The 18,577-nt window shown below is 41.6% G+C and overlaps 1 protein-coding gene across 7 annotated transcripts in view; it reads left to right on the top strand.

Annotated features, from left to right (window-relative positions):
* CCAR1 (cell division cycle and apoptosis regulator 1) overlaps positions 1 to 6,104 on the top strand; it is a 28,928-nt gene extending 22,824 nt beyond the window's left edge. For all 7 annotated transcript variants that reach the window (XM_053983351.1, XM_053983355.1, XM_053983352.1 and 4 more), the window contains 4 exons: positions 387 to 507; positions 1,314 to 1,499; positions 1,816 to 2,021; positions 2,623 to 6,104. In XM_053983351.1, coding sequence (XP_053839326.1) covers positions 387 to 507; positions 1,314 to 1,499; positions 1,816 to 2,021; positions 2,623 to 2,682 — 573 coding nt within the window. In that variant the 3' untranslated portion in view covers positions 2,683 to 6,104. The remainder of the gene's footprint in view (positions 1 to 386; positions 508 to 1,313; positions 1,500 to 1,815; positions 2,022 to 2,622) is intronic.
* The last annotated feature ends 12,473 nt before the right edge of the window (positions 6,105 to 18,577 follow it).

Raw genomic sequence — 18,577 nt, 5'->3', positions numbered from 1 at the left:
ACTAAAAAACTTTCCAAATGTTACAGGACTGCTTTAAGTGGGAGAAATGTAATTTAGCTTCTAAAGGCTTTACTTACATACCTGATCTCTTATTTTTATACAGCCACTTCATATTTACAACGAAATAAGAGTTTAATGTTTTGTAAATTGACTGAGAGTGAAAAGGTGAAGTTTGCAGCTTACAATATACCCATACTGTATATGTATCTTTTGTCTCTAAATTGTATTTATTCTTTTCCTAGTTCATTTGCATTTTAAGCCCCAGTATTTTAAAGTTCAAAAAGCTATGCAATTTCTTTTAAGTATTCCAAGCTAAACCATTCTTGTTTAGGTAACAGGATGTCTGGGTATTAAATAACACCATTATTTCTTTCCATGTGTTGTAGGTCAAGAAGCTGCTTAATAAAGTAGTGCTTCGAGAATCTTGCTTTTACAGAAGACTAACAGATACTTCTAAAGATGAAGAAAACCAAGAGGAGTCTGAAGAGCTACAGGAAGATATGTTAGGTGGTATTTTTTTTTTCCCCATAAACTTCCAAAGAGTTATTTCTGTGTGATAATGAGAGTTCTGAAGTACTTGATTGCTTGCAGAAACTAATTGAGCCAGTTTGGAAAAGTAAATCTTTGGCAGTTCAAAAGTAACAGGGGTTTTTTGTGCTTCCAACACATAATGTTGCAACTCTAGGATAAATCTTAATATCTTGGAACAGGAAAGAGGACAGAGGTTAATGTTCAGTATTGATGAACATTGTTTATGTTCATCAATGTTCAAAAGTAACAGGGTTTTTTGTGCTTCCAACACATAATGTTGCAACTCTAGCATAAATCTTAATATCTTGGAACAGGAAAGAGGACAGAGGTTAATGTTCAATATTGATAAACATCATTCCCACGTTATTAATTTTGAAGTCAGAAGCCTCAGAACTGCAGGTAGTAGAATGGAGCCTGAGTTTTGAAGACAAATTCCTGCAGGAAAGAGGCATAGAATGATGTCTTGAAGGAGAATGCTGCTCTTTGGCAGGAGGGAGAACTTGGGTCAGGGGAAGGAGAGAGGTGTGAGGGATAGACCAGCAACCTTGAGTCTGTATTTCTTCTCCTGAGGAGTGTGTGAGGCTGGTGCCCAGGGTGACATTGTGGTTACTGAGGACAGCCCAGCACGTGTGGGTCTCTGCTCTCCTGAGGAGTGTGTGAGGCTGGTGCCCAGGGTGACATTGTGGTTACTGAGGACAGCCCAGCACGTGTGGGTCTCTGCTCTCCTGAGGAGTGTGTGAGGCTGGTGCCCAGGGTGACGTTGTGCTGCTGACCCGCTGCAGGGAACCGGCTGCTGCTGCCGTCGCCCGCGGTGAAGCAGGAGTGCAAGGCCGTGGAGGAGAACGTGGGGCTCATCGTGTACAACGGAGCCATGGTGGATGTGGGCAGCCTCCTACAGAAGCTGGAGAAGAGTGAAAGGGTGCGGGCAGAGATAGAGCAAAAGCTGCAGCTACTAGAAGAAAAAACAGGTAGGATGTTACTTTGAAGGCAGCTTACAGGGGTGCAAGGCACTGAGACTTCTTAAGTAGAAAAATTTGGGTAATATTTGTGGTCTAAATTTTATTCAAGTGGAATGCAAGACTTCAAATGTAGTCAGAATTAAAGACTATCAAATGGTAATTCAGTTCAGTTTTTAATGTTCTTTAAAAATTAGTGTTATAGTGTTGCATACAAATATTAATATTTGTATGAATATTAAGATGCAAAGAAGAATGTAAGAATATTAAGATGCAAAGTACACAGCACTGGAAGTGACTTGACATTTTCATTTCTTCCCTTCCTAAGATGAGGATGAAAAAACTATACTACAACTGGAGAATTCTAACAAAAGTCTATCTGCGGAGCTAAAAGAAGTAAAAAACGACCTTGGCCAACTGCAGGAAAAATTGAAGACGTCAGATGATAAAAAATTGCAATTTGAGGGTCAGCTGAATAAGACAATCAAAAATTTAGCTACTGTTATGGATGAAATACAGAGTGTTCTCAAACAGGTTAGAATTGTTTAATTCCTTTTTTTTTTTTTTTTTTGCAAACTTCTGTAGACTATTTATTGAAACAAACCCTTGAATATAAAAACATTTTTGACATGAGTTCAGGGCAGGAGCATCTTAACATATATAGAGAAGAAGCTTAATGTTTGATTATTGAAAGGTAGCAAATTAAATGTATTTTTTTCTTAACCTGCAATATATGTTCCTAACTTTGGTGTTTTTAAAAAGGTATAAATATTCATGTAGATCTCAAACTTCTGAATGTTTTCCTGTCCTGATCTTATCCATCCCCAGCAGTCCAAATCTGCTCCTCTGTTTGACTGGTCAAGAGTACTTTTTCAAGGCAGAATTCAACTATTTCAGTATGTGGGAATATCTCAGTAAAATGAGTTTTAAGCAAAACCCAGAAGCTCCAGAGCATTTCTACCCCCCAGTTTTTCAGGAAGATACTGGAACTGATTATAACTAAACTGAGTAGGATACCAGTTCACATAGTACTTTAAAGATACAAACAGTGCCTATGTCTCATGCTGCTTTACAGTTTGCAGGAGAAATACAGCTTCTACAGTTCCTCTCATCCTCTCCCTTTTTCCTTTTGAAGGACATTGTGAAGAACGAAGATAAAGATCAGAAATCCAAAGAAAATGGAGCAAACGTATGATAAACTGCTGCTGTTTAGAAGAATGGTGTTACATAATGTAATATAAATCATGATACCAGAATGTATGGGAAGTGATGCATGTTTGATTTTAGTAGTATAAATATCTTAGTTCCAAAAGATGTATAAAGTTTTATGAATGTGTCTGCTCCAGAAGATTGCTTGTAATTCTTAGCATTCAAGTTGAGACACTCCTCGAGTGAAAATAATTTTGCATTGCGAAAAGTTTAGGATGAACTTTGTTATAGTTTTAACCCTAATAAAGTTCATCAACATAACAAACAGTAGCAAGTATTTAATTACCAAATGTTTTTCATTGAAGTCTAGTGGAATCAAAATTTTCATTATTTATAGACTTGACATTTTTCGGTTTTTGTCTTTATTTCGGTCTAATTAGTCTTTTTAAATTCAAATATAAATCACAAAGTAGCATGCTGCTTAATTTTACAAGTAAAGTTTTTTTTAAAAAACAGCTTCTTGGATTTTTTTTTTTTTGTTTTCACTTGTCACAACTTTTTTTCCCTTCCAAATACAACTTTTGCTCCCAAAGCTGCTTGTATTAAAGCCTTGTAATATACAGCAGTTCGGATGAGTTAAGAAAGCAATAGAAACCTGCCAAAATGCTGGTAGAGTTCTGAGATTTATATGAAAATACATGGGCCTGTTTTAAATGTGTGTCATTTGTTTCACTAAATTGTTCTTATCTTTGGATTAATATATATACTCCTTTTTAATAACAAATGCAGTATATTAAGATGGATACCGGGCCAGCAGATGTCAAAATAATGCCTTACATGGAGAAAAAGCTGCCTTGGGTTTAAATTTGGACTGCCAAAGTGGGTAATTACTGCTAAAACTTCAGTCCAACAAGAAAATGGATCCACAAGTAACTGTACTGCACATTGTAATTACAAAGGAGTGGGACACAACTTGGTTTGTTGAGAATGGGTAAGGTGGCCTTTCTTTGTGCCACAAATCCCTGGAGATGGAAACTCACAAGTTCATGTGACTTCCTTGTCAAAGGCAACTTACTCAAAGAATGTGAAATATCAACAGTTGTATTTTGGTGCAACTTTCAGGAAAATTAAGGGGTTTGAAAGTTGGGACGGAAGTGTTTTCTTACAGAAATGGTTACTTTTAGCAGATGTTTCCTTTTTTAGCCTAGATGTCCTAGGTAACTAAATACCTGTTAGGAAAGTCTTAAGTGCCATAATATGTATGAATAACCTACATGGAAACTCATGTAGCTTTAATAAGATACACATTAAAATGCCTGAATTTATGTTCAAAAGAGTCTAAGCTGGTGCTTTTATCACTTACCTTTCTTGGCTCTTTTGGAGCTAGACAAGTGAAATATCTCTCATTCAAGTAACATGCATAAGCTTCCCCCTCATTCATCTCATTTGAGTCATTGTATAATACCTGAACTCTTCACAGTCGAGTAGGAAGTATAAAAACACTAATTGTATATAAGTACACAGAAAATACATGTTTTAGAACTTGGGAGATAACCTCTCAGAATGCTTGAATGAGGATGGTGATAAATTTATCTTATGAAAAGCATTATCTGTGGTGTACAGATGGTGTTAAATTCTTTTGTAATCAAATTATATTTTTCACCTTTACCTTTGTACAGATTGTTGACAGCATGTTTAATTTTTGACGTTAAGCACCATTTATGTAAATGGACTTGAAAGAATTGCATCTGAAATACTTTGTCCCTGAATTTCTGCAGTACGTGTGGACATTCAAGAAAATAAGTCTAGAATTTAAGATAACAACATTTTAGGCACACTGAAACGTCTGAAATATTTTGCTTGGGTATTTTTACCTTAAATTGATTAGCTGAAAGCAGTTGTTAAAACAAGCAGGCCTCCTCATCTCATTCTTCAGTGAGGGGCCCTGTGAGACAGTTGCTAGAGTGATACAGATTTTTACAATATTTAAGAAAAAGAGTATTTGTTAGAATGACTGTAATCTTTCTCCATATTGGTTTGATGTAACAGTGCTTCAGATATTATGTACAGTCTGCATTTATGTTGGAAAGGAAATTAAATGGGGCAAAGAAAAACGGGAAAAAAAAAATAAGAAAAGGTTTTACAGCCTACACAGAGCTTGACCAGTCTCCTGAAGCACAAATAATCTGAGGGAGAACAGGCACCTCTTACAGACTTTGTGACTTGCTGGGCCAAACAGCACAAAGTTCTGTATATGACCCACATTGATGCTGTGTATTATTAGCTAAAGCTTCTTAGGATTATTCCCAGAAATAGAACTAATTCTAAGGAAGATTGAGTCGAGTATGGAGTTTTGTAAGGGAGTTTTGCAGAATCAATCTTTTGTCTTTTGATTTATGAACAAAGTTTTTGTATTTCATGTCCACATTTCCCACCTTATGGTCTTTGCACTTCTGAGTTGTTTGTTATGTCCCAGTTACTGGCAGAAGGCTGCTGAAAGTGAGCCTTGGCATCCCACTTGTTTGGACTCCTTAAATCATCACAGATGCTCTATAGGAAGTAGTAAATCTTGGACTGCTTTGTTCTGTAGAGAGAGCCTTGCTACAGCAGGCCCATAAATGGAATATGATCTCTGCTTATAGACTTATTTCCCTCCCCTTTGCTATTTAGTCTAATGAGGGCAAATTAATGAGTTTAACCCTTCCAAAGTTACATTCAGCCCCGTGGATGTCTGTGGATGAGGCTGGGAAGAAAGATCCAAGTGCTACATGCATGCAGACTGACCTAGGCTAACAGAGGCTCTCTTGAGGCCCTTTTGCTTTTGCTAGGACAGTGAGAAGACACAAGTGTGTAGTTCCATTGCTACACAGAAACTGGCCATGGTGAGGTTTTGCCAGCTTTCTGTAGTGTTGAGGGTGGCATGCAGGAAATGGGGCTGCTGCCAGCCCTGCTGCATGTTGTGCCATGATGAAGACACCCAGGGTTTTCTTGACTCACCCAGTGCCCGGGCACTGCTGCAGGAGGACTCCTGGATTGCAGAATGACTTCCCAGTTCTTGGTTTGTCCAGTGTCCTCTGCCTCAGTCTGGAATGCCCTGAGTGTACAAAGGAGAGATTGGAATTCTCTCTCTGGTGTCTGGGGGTTTCCACAGATCCAGCTTTTACAGTTGAGTTCTTTCAGTATCTAACATTATAAAGCCTAGTCCTTTAACAGAGCTTCTTTTTCAGTGTTTAAGTGCTTTGAGAGAGAGGAATGGCTTCCAGTCCATCTTTCTGCTGCGTAATATACTGTGTGAATATGTTTGGACTTACGTGACAGTTAACTTTCACTGATAATTTTGTCAGGAATGTGCACAAAATGTGGTTTTTCTCTTGCTTTTCTGTATTGTTTGTGTACCCAGGTCAGGTTCTTACCTTGAATGCATTTGTTCAGTGCAGTTTCTATTTTAAAATATAAAAGATAAAATAACTCATTTTGAGTGACTGAGTCTTACAGCCAGCAGCAGATTGCTAAATGTGTAGGTGGCACAGTCACTACACTTAACACTTTCTGCTATCTTCAGAAAGCAGAATTGGGTCAAGCAGAAGTTCAGCTGGGACTTGAATATTGCCATGCAGTGTGACAATAAAGATGCCATAAATACTGGATACTTTCACTCAGCTGAAACTGCCAGCGTTTTCCCAACAAGCTTTTATGTTTCTGCATATTGAGTTTCATTGATGTATTGCACAAAAGTGGTTATAGTAAAAAGCTCTAATTACAAAATGCATTGCTTTCAAGTAAAACCAATTTCCCTTATTTATTCATCCTCTATGTAATCCACAGCATCACCACACAGAGTATAAACCAGAGCTTTGGAACACACCAAATCTCACCTGGCATTGTGTGTCTGGTGGTAATTGTGTTTTGGAATGTTGCTTTTGAATTTCTATCTAATACCTGAACTTGTCTTGAAAATGTGATGCTGCTTTTGATGATTTCTTGTATCCTGCTGGTTTTAAGTTGTCTCTAAGGAGTGAATTCTAACTGGTTTGAGGTTTTGGATCAGGTGCTCCACAGTAGGTGTAAGAATCAGTACCTTTGCAGGTGTGATTTAAACATGTTGCAAGTTGTTGTATATAGTCAAATATTAGTTCAGCTCTCTTTATTCTTTAAAAAGACAGCAGAATAATGCTGCTGGGTAGGTTTGTTTGTTGCATGCTGCAGTTTGATATTTATTGGTAGAAATTTCCTGAGCTGGATTCCAGCCAAGGTGACAGATTCCCAGTGCCAGGTGTTCTGATAGGAAATTGATTCCCAGGCTATTCTCCCCTCGGCCTGCTGAGGGACACAGGTGCAAGGATGCTGTTGACTGTTCACATTTCATCACAAGCAGCTGGGTAGAGGGGAAGAGTGGGGAGGAGGAAAAACCTCTAGGAATCCCAGTCTGAAATCTCCCCACTCTGCTTTTCAGCAGATACTTTTCAAGTACTAATTTGCGTTATTATTTTATTGCAACTTTTTTTGATCATATACAGGATTTGTTTGAGTTTCAGTGGGTTTTTTTCCCCTGTATTGCTTAAATCTGTTTAGTTTTCCTGACACAGAGTCATCCAGTTACATTCCTGTTTTATCATGCAAGGGGCAGAGACAGCTGGAGAATTGCAGCCTTCATTTTTGGTCCCTTTTTAGCAAGGCTGGATGGTAGCCAGCAGATCAGATCTAAAAAAGCAGAAATTGCTGCCACATGTGTTGTAGAAATGAGCAGCTGGAGACAGAAGTACCTTGCAGTGCTGGTCTCAAGAACACAGTTGTCTCACAGACCAAGCTGTTCTGGTGTAAAACAGCCCAGTGCATGTGTGCAGAGCACAGGCTGAAGGAGAGAAGGCAATTTTCCCTCCAGGTATCAGCTGCACGCTGGGTAGATGCCTTGTTACACTTCCAGCTTGGACACTCCAATGACAACAGAGGTGTGGAAGTTCTCTTAAGCAGCTGGAAGGACTCCTGACTGTTTCAGGAGAGGTAGTCTACAGCTCCCATAAAAAACTTTCCTTTTCAGCTTCTCTCCTCATGCCTTGTATTGTTGAAGTACTATTCAGGTGAGTTAAACACTTCATTAACATTAAATGTAACTATTAGAACATTCATGTTACAAGTTGTGAGGTCTTGGGAAAGAGTTTGCAGAAGCAACTTCGGGGTAAATAGAGAAAATGTTGCCTTTGTCAAGTATCCCCTCTGGTATAAGAAAGCCATATATAATGTGACTAAACATGAAAATACAGATCAGCTGCTTACCAGTATTGAACCTGATTTTTCTGTCTTAGTTGTTCTTCCTGAAATCAAGCTAAGAACTACTCTTTTTTTTTTTTTTTAACTTTTTTTTTCTTTGAGGGGAGGGGTGATGTTTTCATTATAACAAGGAGAGGAAAAATAAGTGTCTCTTAGTACTGGGACACATATGGATGGCAGCATATCTGTAAATTCTCAGACCATCCATGGGATCCAGTAATATGTTTGTAAAGAATGTGCAGTCAGCGTTTTCAGTCTTGTGATTTGAGCATGTAGTGATGGACAGGACAAAAGGGGACTTGTGGGGACCATGCAATGTACAATACTGGTGATCCATTGACAAAAGCAGAATTTGTACAGTGTGACTTTTGGGTAGCAATGGCTCAATATGTAGGATTGATAAGAGGTGGCTGTGCAGATGATATTCTGAGCAGTTAATTAATTTTGTTACCTACTTCACCCTTTAAAGAAAAGGAAGATTAATCCACTTGAGGTCTTATTTTCAATGAAGACAGTTGGAAAAAAAGTTTATTCTAAGGCAACTTGGAATTTAAGAACCAAGAAAATAGCACATTGAATTGGACACCAGATCCCTCTGTGAGCACTGAGTTTTAAAGCAAGCTGTGCCCTTACCTTGTCAGGTGAGGATTTTGCAGGGTGAATGAGAGGATGCAGAGCTCTGCAGAACAGGAACAACCTGTGCAAGTGACTAACCAGCACGCAGGGCTGGGCTAGAGCTTGGCCTGTGGTCGGCACTGGTGCCTCCTTTGCCTGCTCTGCCAGCCCTTCCCCAGTGGAAGTGTAATCTGAGACAGGCCAGGAGCCCTGATCCTGGGGGAGAAGGGGGAGGGAGTCTTTTGTCTCTATGAAATCTTAGTGCAAAATAGAGGCGAGTTCCTCAAGCCCAGAGTGGGATTTTCTGGAGGAAGAGAGCCCTGCCCTGGAGCTACGAGCAGCAGGGACAGGGTGGGAGAGCTGGGTCAAGGCTTGACCACAGTGGCAGAGGCACAGAGCCAGTGCTGGAGCCCTCCAGTGCCACCGAATTTATTGGCTTTTATGTTGACTATTCCTATCTGCCTTCTGCCTGCGTGTGTGATCCCGATGGTGACACCCTCTCTTGTGGAGCTGCCGGCTGAGTCAAGCAGAGGAGCCCGAGTGCCATCAGAGGCCTCATCAGCTGAAGCACCAAACCACTCTGTCAGGGCAGGTTAACTCCTCCTCTGGCATCTTGTGGACTGGCCTTGTAAATCTTGGCAGGCAGAAATCCCTGGTGGAAAAGTGGCGAGCAAGCAGAGCATCGCCAGGCCAGCTTTCTCCAAAGGCACAGCCTCCCCATCAGTCGGACACTGGGGCAAGCTGGATTTGCTGATAGCCTGGTTTGCAGCCCAGTCAGTGGTGACCTGCTGAGTCCACTGCAAGGTAGACTGGACCCTCGGTATTTAGGAAAAATGTGGTAGGAAGCAGGTGTGCCAGCGTGTTTTGTTTCCTGGAAGAAGTGGCTGCATACAATTATCTGGAGCCCGAGAGTGAAATGAATTGTGAGGTGCATTCATAACCAGTGGAAGACTGAATTAGGTTCATTCTTCATGGACGTTTTAAGCAAAGCAGCATGCACTGGAAAAAAAGCTGTGCTGGATGGGATGGATTGAGTCAGCACAGATTGTTCTGAGGCAGAGATCCAGACCGTGCTGCTGCTGGAGAAGGTAAAGGTGGAGGGCACCGAGGGTGGGGTGACGGCTGCCCCCGGGGAAGGCGCTGCTACCCAGTGCCGATGTGATCGCCTGAAATCAGCAGCTGCTTTTACTCCTACATCCTCTGGAAATGTTCACACACATAAAAAAAAGGCAGCCCTACGAAATGATCCTTTAAACATTTTCTAAAAATTTATAACAGTGGACATGATGAAACATCTAAAGAGAAATCAGACTCAGATGCATTCAAGTTGCTACCCTAAATATCTAATTATTCACATTAATCTTAACTACATCATACTGGTGAATGTTTATCCATCATTTTCATTTGCTACCTGCAATTGACTGTTCTAGTGACCTCTGCAGTCTACAGAGACCAGGCTGCAAGGAAGGGCTTTGTCTACACAGAAGGTACAGCTGGGGGTTATCGAGTGTTCTTAATGCAAGTTTGCCATGAAAAGTCCTCTGAAATGTGATTGCAGAATACACCCACCAGCATCACAATGGTGGGTCAGATTAAATTTCTGCTCCTGGTACTGACTGCTGCCTCGCAGCCCTTCAGTTTTCACTCAGGCATTGGTTTGGTCAGTAAATCCCTTTGCTGTTCGCAACTGCTGTAGGAGGGCTGACTTCGGCCCGCAGGGGTCATTAATCCTGGAGTCTCTTTTGGTCCCGTGGGGCGTGTGTCCTGCAGAGCATCCCGGAAGGCTGCTCTTGTCTGACTGACCTTTAGCAGAGGGAGACAATACCACAGGACCTCTGTAGTTCTTGCAATTTTCTGTGTAGTCAAAGTAAAATTGGAAAAGCCACAAGCAAATCAGCACCGAGCCAGGCGATCAGTGCTGGGTGAACCGGGCCGGACTAATGCAGCACCGTACCCTGGCAGTTCACAAGGTACTGGTTTCACAGAGTCTTTTTTATACTGTTTCCAGACTTAGCGGGATTCTGGGGGGGGTCCTCCTGTTTCCTTTTATCCTTTTTCACATATTCATGCATGTTCTTTTCTTGTGGTGCTTCTACTGAAATCCTGTTATACGGTAATCCCCTCGAATATCTTGTTCTGGCGACGAATATTCATCTTATCGTTCAAGGCATATCTTCTAGACCGAATAATCCTTCAGAATAACCATCTTTCAAGACAGGAATTTATCCTGTGTATATTGCTCTTTCCCATCACTTGATTGCATTCAAAACGATACTGTGTCTTTTAGTCCTGAGCATGAATTTATTCTAAATCATATATTACAGTTAATGAGGACTACTCTTTGTGGAAGCTACTATAGGAGCACCAAGTTGTAATTATCGAGCCTAAGGCAGGTAAGTGATACCTGAGCAGTGCAGTCCTTGCTTCCTGGCAGCTCAGATATCAGCTTTAACGTCTTGATGTGAAGCGCTTTGTGCTTTAACTTGCCCAAGACTAAAGGACACGAAGCATTAACAATCCAACCAGGAATGCTGCTACCAAAGATGCTGCAGTGGAGACGTTCAGCTGTTCAGCTCAGTAGTAACTGCTAGGTACTGGGTGAGGTGCAAACAAATCTCTTCTCAGTTGGATTTCCAAAGCTTCGGAGGGATTTTCATAGCTGTCAATTGGAGATGTTTATTTTTACTTTTCCCTGACTGTAGCTCTGCAATTTTCTCTGTCTAGGGATGAATCATATCTTAATTCATATTCATTCATATATCTTAATTCAGTTATATCTAGAAGTGCATTTTACTTCATTTCAAGCAGAACTGGATATTAGATCACAAAAGTTTTTGTTGAAGCTAACTAGCAATTTTTCAAGAAAGAATTCAAAGCTGCACTTTTTCTTGAAGCAAAAGAAATTGCCAACTTTTGGAAGACTGAGGAATTCTTAATGCTACATTTCAAAACGTTTAACAGGAAAATATCTGATATCTACCCTGTGTTATCTTTAGCCAGCTCAGCCTCTTTATTATTTCTTAACACTATCTTAAGTTAAATAACATAATTTTTTTTTCCTGTTTCTGGTATTTACCCTTCTTTCCCAATAATTGTGTAGAATAGCCACTCCGTGTTGCAGCCCCATTTTCTGGCTATAAAATTTCTCTCTTCATCAGTCATTTCTTGGGCACTCTGATAACTTCACCAAACTGGTAACATCTGGTAATGTCAGCTGGAGTTCATCTTCCCTAATCACAAATTAACCTGCTGACCTCTTAACTCAATCCAGGAGAGGTGTAACAAGGAACAAGGTTTGTTGGTCTCTACCTAAAAAGCAGTAACATCTATAGCTATGTTGGGAATGGTTGCCTCTTACTATAGTTGAGTTTTATATCACCGGTGAAAAAATATATGTTATTGCTGGTCTCCTGAGGATGATTTAGAGAACTTGACTCCATTGTTTTTTACCTCCTTGTTCCCAGTAACCTCTTTTCTGATGCACAGGATGGCTAGTTGAATATAAATGTAAGTTACTTCGGTAAATTAATTAGATTATTTCCCCTATTATCCTGCCTCTTGCTGCAGTAACAGCCAAAGGGGTTTCTTACAAGTTAGAATTATCTCATTTGTCTTTGTGAATTTCACTTTTTCAGACAATTATGTTGAAGTGACGTTTTCATTATTTTACTTGAATTTCTGGAAGCTTAACTGAAAAAAAAATTCTATTTGAGTGTCTTTATTTAGGTAATTTTCTGATTTTAAATTATATATTCTATGCCCTCTCTTTCAAAAGCCACCATTATGGCCGTTTTCTACTCTGGATTACTTTTCTCCCATTTCTAATATATATTTTGCTCTAGAAAAGCAAGTAGCAAGTTAACAACTACAGTGCAAAGGACAATGTTTTCTTGGGCTTTGGGTTTTTAAAAGAAATTACCATATTTAAAAAATGAAGCTATTGGTATCAGATCTGGTGTCTGTATTTTACATAGAGAGATTTGACTGCATTTTTAATCTACCTGCTCTCATGTAACTGTTTGCAATCGTGAGAAATTCAAGCCACTTGGGTTTTTAATGTTTCCTGACTAAAGGCTGGGATGTTGGGAACCAAGCAATGTGGTTCTTAGGAAACATTTCCTGCACGTGTAGCAATAGCAGCATCTGGCGAAATTTCACAAATACCTGGGTGTACCGGGTGTCAGAGATGGGAGTCACTTATCTTGCAGTATCTTTATCCTTGGTTTTGGTACACAAAAAGTGTTGGGAACGAGTTTTCAGACTCATGAGAATAATGAGCCAACGCTTTTGAGGTTTTTCCTTTTAAATCCACAACCACTTGTTTGCTGGACAGTAGATGAGAAGCAAGGGGCATTCAGCACCGCAGCGTTGATTTTGCCAAGTCCCATTTCTGTCAAGAATTGCCCAGACCCTGTTGCGTGCAGGGTTTAAAGCCCTGGGCACTCAGAACTCCTCACTGCTTATCTCAAGGAGCCTTCCTGGCTGTTGTTTGTAATCAGAAGACACTGTGGTCCCACAAATCCTTGTTGCTCTTTATCCCAGCAGCTCAAATGAGGTTTGTTCTAGAGAAACACACTGGGGCGCTGGACAGCCTGACTTTACACAAGAGGCTACACCTTGACTCATACTGGTCAGCGGAAGTTTAGTCAAATAAAGGGAAAATTCAGTCCCAAAATCTTGTAACTAACACAAACTGCCCTGCTGTGTTTATTCCCAGATAAAATCCAAAAATGTCTCTCTCGTCCCTTCTGATGGGGATCTCATGGGGTGAATGGTACACTCAGCACTGGGTAAGAGCTTTTATATTTTCCTTGGGAGATGGAGGGGATGAAAAGGGGAAAATCACTGCAATTAAAACTTTCCTCACAGGGTGAAGCAGGGGCTAATTTTAAAACCTCTTGATCTGATAACTGAGCAAACTCTGTGGGAGTGCCGACATCTCTCTGTGGACCATCTCCCGTGCTTAGCTGAGGTATTCAGTTAATTGTTCACAGACGAGGGGCAAACTGCTGCCGTCCCACCTTTCCTGTACAGCCTGGGGGGATGCATGCAGGGCCGCTGCTGGGAGAGGAGCGGGGACTCTCAGCTCAGATTAGTTACAATTACAAATACTCCATTTGAGCGCACTGACCTCCCGAGCCTTTGAAGAGAGAAACTGGGGTGACAGTCCAGGAGAATGCATCCCAGTAGCTGCTTGCTTGGTGTCCTTGGTCGTCACCAGCTCGTTTCTGCCATTGCAGCCTGCCTTCTCTCGTGACAGCAGCATTTTTCATGTGCCCGAACGGCCCGACTCCTTCTTTGTGATTCCTGTCGAGTAGAAGAGAAAATACCAAAGTGAAACAATTTTGCTTAGCCTTTAGAGGCTGAATTTGCTGTCGGTTCAGCATCTCTGTCGCAGAGTTGCAAATTATTCACCAGGAAGGCTAAGAAAGCCCTGTCCTTTCCAGTTAGGCTGAAGCTGGGATGGGGATGCAGACTGTGACTGTGGACAGGGAATGTGCTGGGCACTTTTTCCAGTGAGGGCTCTGCTGCAGGCTGGAAATGTATGTCTCCTGGGAAATATCCTGTTGAAGAGTGAGATTGAAAGGACAGTACACTTTTCTGCGAAGTGTCAACGTTTTTGATGGGGGTATTGAATGAACTGGAATGAGATCAGACAAGGAATCGTTTTGTGCTCTTGTTTGTGCATTTGTAGAGTAATCTGATAGGTCTAACTCCTCACTTTTCCTTGTGTGACTCTCCCACAGAACACGAGGAGAAGAGAAGCAACTGAAAAATAGGCAGATAGTCCCTGAAGCTGCTTTGATACTCAAACAGAATCCCCATGATGGGAGAGGGATGGAATTGAATCTCCTGAAAATGTTCAGCAACAGCTTAAGGAGTAAGGAGCAAAACTTCTGCAGTACTTGTGGCCTGCAATAACCTTTCAAAGAGCTGGCACAGCTTTGGGAAACTGTATTAGTTCCCGGGTGATGACTCCTAGGTGTAACTTATTTAGTGAGCTCAGCAGGCACTGGCTGCCTGGCTGTGGAGGTCCTCATGCTCAGCCTCTCTGCATGCTTGTACCAGTTTTTGGGAACAGTTTTGAAGTGCCACACTGGCACTGGTACACCTGGGGTCCATCTACAGCTGGGTATTTGAGCATTTCCCTCTTATTAACAATTCTCAGCATTGCTTAAAATGAGAGACAAATTCTTGTCCCCAAGCTACCTGGCAAGCTTTTAGGACAGATTTGTTTTCATTTGAGTAATTTAAATTTGTTCACAGCAATGAATGTCAGTATCAGCACGGTTCTGCCGCACGTTTATTGAAGCCACAGATGAAACTAAGGCCTTGTGAGTAGCTGATTTCTGTTTGGCCTACAAAAGGTCACCACTCTGCAGTGGATATTGTTTGTCAGGCACTGCAGTTACACACAGGAACACACAACCTTAATGAGGATGGCAGCTCAGCAAGAGGCTGGGGATGTGCCTCATGGGATTCCTTTCTTTTGGAGTTCCTTTCTTCCCGTGTCTTTCATCCTGCTTTGCAAACAGGGATGCAGGTTTGCAAGTCAAAGGAGAATAATTTTGTATTTCAATGGTGCTGGCTTCTGTGAAATGTAACTCACAGCATGTGGTCGTGCTTTGCATTGAACTGGTTAGGATTATTTAGAATTCTGTGTCTTTTTATTTTTATCAGGCCTGAAAAGAGTGGATGACCTAAAATGGTGCTTTATTTTGCACTGCTGTGGATAGGCTGCCAAACACGAAGAACAGTTTGAGTTTCTAACAGTTTTGTTGTCAAACACTACTTTAAAAGTTATTTTCAGTAAGGTATGTGATTCAGAACTCACTTACTTGCATATTCTGTTGTAATTGGGTTTTACCTGTTATCACAGTTGTTCCAGTGGTGATCCTGCTGATATATTTTAAGGAGGAAAAAGGGAGGAAAACATTTTGCTCTTTGAAGGAGCTTTTTATCTACCTTGCTATTATTTGCTTTTGATCTAATTCTCTCTGTGTAACAATTGTGTAAAACTGATGTTATCTCATAATGTTCAGTACCTAATTTTAGCTGGCATTTAGCCCTTACCACTGACTTCAGATAATACCCCTGCACGTTTAATGCATTTCCATATAAAATTCTTGCTAAGGTGTTAATTCTGTGTTACAAAAGCCCTTTCTCAGTAGAACGTGTATTGCACTAACCCTAAATGCTATACTCAAACTACTGATTGAACTTACAGCAGCAAGGTAGCAGGGCCTGTGATGTTCTTCAGAATCCCGATGAGTTTACCAGATCTGCTCAGATTGAATTACTTGAAAGGTGTAATCTGTAAAAGCACTTGTGCATGCAATTTTTTCACACTACCCCAGCAGTAGTCTCTAATCATACTGTTTAGCAAGTGCCACTAAACAGAAGTATATATATTTTTTTTTATAATAAGCTCCATTCAACTTAATTTACTCTGATTTTTTAAAAATAATCTCTAAGCAGATTAGTTGGAAAGAACTTGGTGTGTATTGTGTATTTCTCTATGATAAAGACTTTCAGCAGCAAAAGCTATTGCTTCTGTCTTTTGGGTGAGAAAAAAATCAAGAAAATAGGCTGAGCTGCACTATATCCTCAGTCTTTTGAAATCTTGCACCTTGAATCATGAAAGGCAGGTCTTAACTGCCTTAATGCTCTTTTAGAACGAGGGTAATTTGAACGGGCCTAAATTTTTCTGTCTCAGTCAGAAAATACAACAGTTTGTGTTCATATCATGAAGTTAATGAAATAAATTGCATTCGTTTGTAGTGCTTCTGCTGTAGTCTTTGATATGGTTTCAGAAGTAGAGACTTCATTTTAAGGCTACTTTTAGCTTTTTCTATACTGCCTTCTTGTTTTAGCACAGGCCCACTCCATTGCTGTGCAGAGCACCAGCCTGTACATCTGCAGTTCAGCCATGCAAATAAAGTTATGAATACAGAGCTATTTATTTGACAGGTGAGGAGAAAACCAATCACTTTCTCACATGGACGCTGCTTGCCATGGTCTCGTTACCAGTGTGAGGACAGTGTAACCTTGTTTCTCTAAGGTGGTGTTACCCCAGAAAACCTCCCAGCCCGTGGAGGTCAGAAGTGCCCCTGCACTGGGTTACAGAAAGCAGGGTGGGGGTGAGGGTGGCTCTGGGAGGTACAGGTACCCCAGCTGGACCAGGGATTGCTGCACTTTGTCATTCCTGTCCTACTCCTGCTCAAAGGGGGTCAGCTCTGGGCTCAGACCGGGCTGCTCTGGGCTTTACTCAGTCACAGCCTGGGAGCTGCTGGGGCTGGAGACTGCACAAGCTCCCTGGGCACACTGCTCCACAGCTGTGCTGTCCTCGAAGGCGAGAAGGTTTTCAGGAGAGCAAATCTGAACCTCTGCTGTTGCAGCAGATGCCTGTTGTGTTTCATTGTCCCACGCTCTGCTGTGCAGAGCCTGGCTCCATCTTCTCAGGGGGCTGCTGCCAGGTCCCTCCAAAGCTGTTTCTTCTCCAGGTTCCATAAGAGCCATTCCCTCGGCTGTGCCTCCCAGGGCAGGTGTTCCAGGCCTGCCCATCTTGCTGTCCCTCTGCTGAATTTGCCCCCATTCCTTAGCTGCTTCATAGACTGTATAATTTATCTTTCCCTCTGAAATTGTTCTACATTTTCAACATCCCACAGACACATGCACATCTCTATAATTTCCTTTGGAGGCTTCACCTTGGTCTGTGGGATTCAACAACCCAGTATCTTCACCATAAGTGTTCTGCTAAACTGGCTTTTGAAAAAACACTCACTATTTACTGAGTCTTCTGTAATACAGAGGAGTTGCTTGGTTGCACTGTTGGTCTCCTGTGACATCATTTTGGCTGAAATTTGGACAAACTGAAACATGGAAAGGGTGTTTTTATAGCACTAAAGCCATGGAGACAATTTTGGGAACTGCAGACTAAAGTCCTCGAGTTCAGACTAGTACTATTTAATCTGCAGTGTCCAAACAATTCCTCTGAGACCTCTTGTGGTGGTAAAGATGCTGCTTTTAATTTCTAAACTGGTTTGTTTTGTTTTTCCCTGTGGACCATAGATTCCAGCCTAATGAAAGGGTGCAGAAAGTTATTTTCTAGCAAAGGGGGCATCCCTAAAGTTGGATATCCATTTAGGGAGAGTGGAAGGAAAAGTGACTGTGCACATCCATCAGGTTCCCAGTCAGGTGTGTAGTGGCACCACACCATTAAAGTCTTGTTCTCAGCTGAATGAAAAACCTCCCTGCTGTGGGATTTGTCCTAAAACAAGATCTGAGGCCTGCTTGGTTCCACTGCGTTGTGTGATGGTGGCTCCTGTCCTCATCCAAGCAAGGGGCCTGGGTCCAAGGAAAGCTACCACTGTTTGCTCTCAGCTGCTGCTGCATGGGGTGAGATGGGGACAGGTGTTGCCTGGGAGTGAGCTGTCCTCAGCTCTGTCCCCCTGATCTGGGATTTGCTGGAAAACCCCTCCAGGGAGCTGTGCTCTCCTTTGAACAGCTCTGTGTGTGCTGCTCCTCTGAAAGTCTAGAACGCGACTTCTCTGGGCTGGGTATGTGTGAGCTGAAGTCAGGGAATGTGCAAAGTGAATTTTGGCTCATTCTGGGGAGGGGGAAACACGACCATAGGTGTATCTTACTGCCAAGCATTACATTGCATATTTTCATGTCTGCCTTTTATGTGACAGCACACTTCCAGGCAAAGGAGGCAGCAGGAATATTGCAGCAGTTGGAGCTGACCTTTAGCTGTACAAGCACAGGAATGCACAGCTTCATCCCAATGCTTTTATAGTCAGTCTTTCACTCTAGAGGTAAGTACGTAGCCAACCCCCATTACTGCTTGCTGCTTAGAACAAAGCTTTGGACGTTAAAGAGCTATTTGAATTTCTGAGATTTATTGCAGAAGAGAGGGCACAGCTGGAAGTAAGAAAAAGAGCAGTTTTAGTGGGAAAATGCCAGGGTTGTGAAGGGAATTTTTTGGATGAGGCCAAGGAGAAAAGCTGTGCTTGTGTCAAATTACTATAGCAGTGGATGGCAGCACCTCAGGACAG

Source organism: Vidua macroura, chromosome 8 (genome assembly GCF_024509145.1).
Source record: "Vidua macroura isolate BioBank_ID:100142 chromosome 8, ASM2450914v1, whole genome shotgun sequence".
NCBI lineage: Eukaryota > Metazoa > Chordata > Aves > Passeriformes > Viduidae > Vidua > Vidua macroura.
This window is presented reverse-complemented; position numbering and strand designations above follow the sequence as displayed.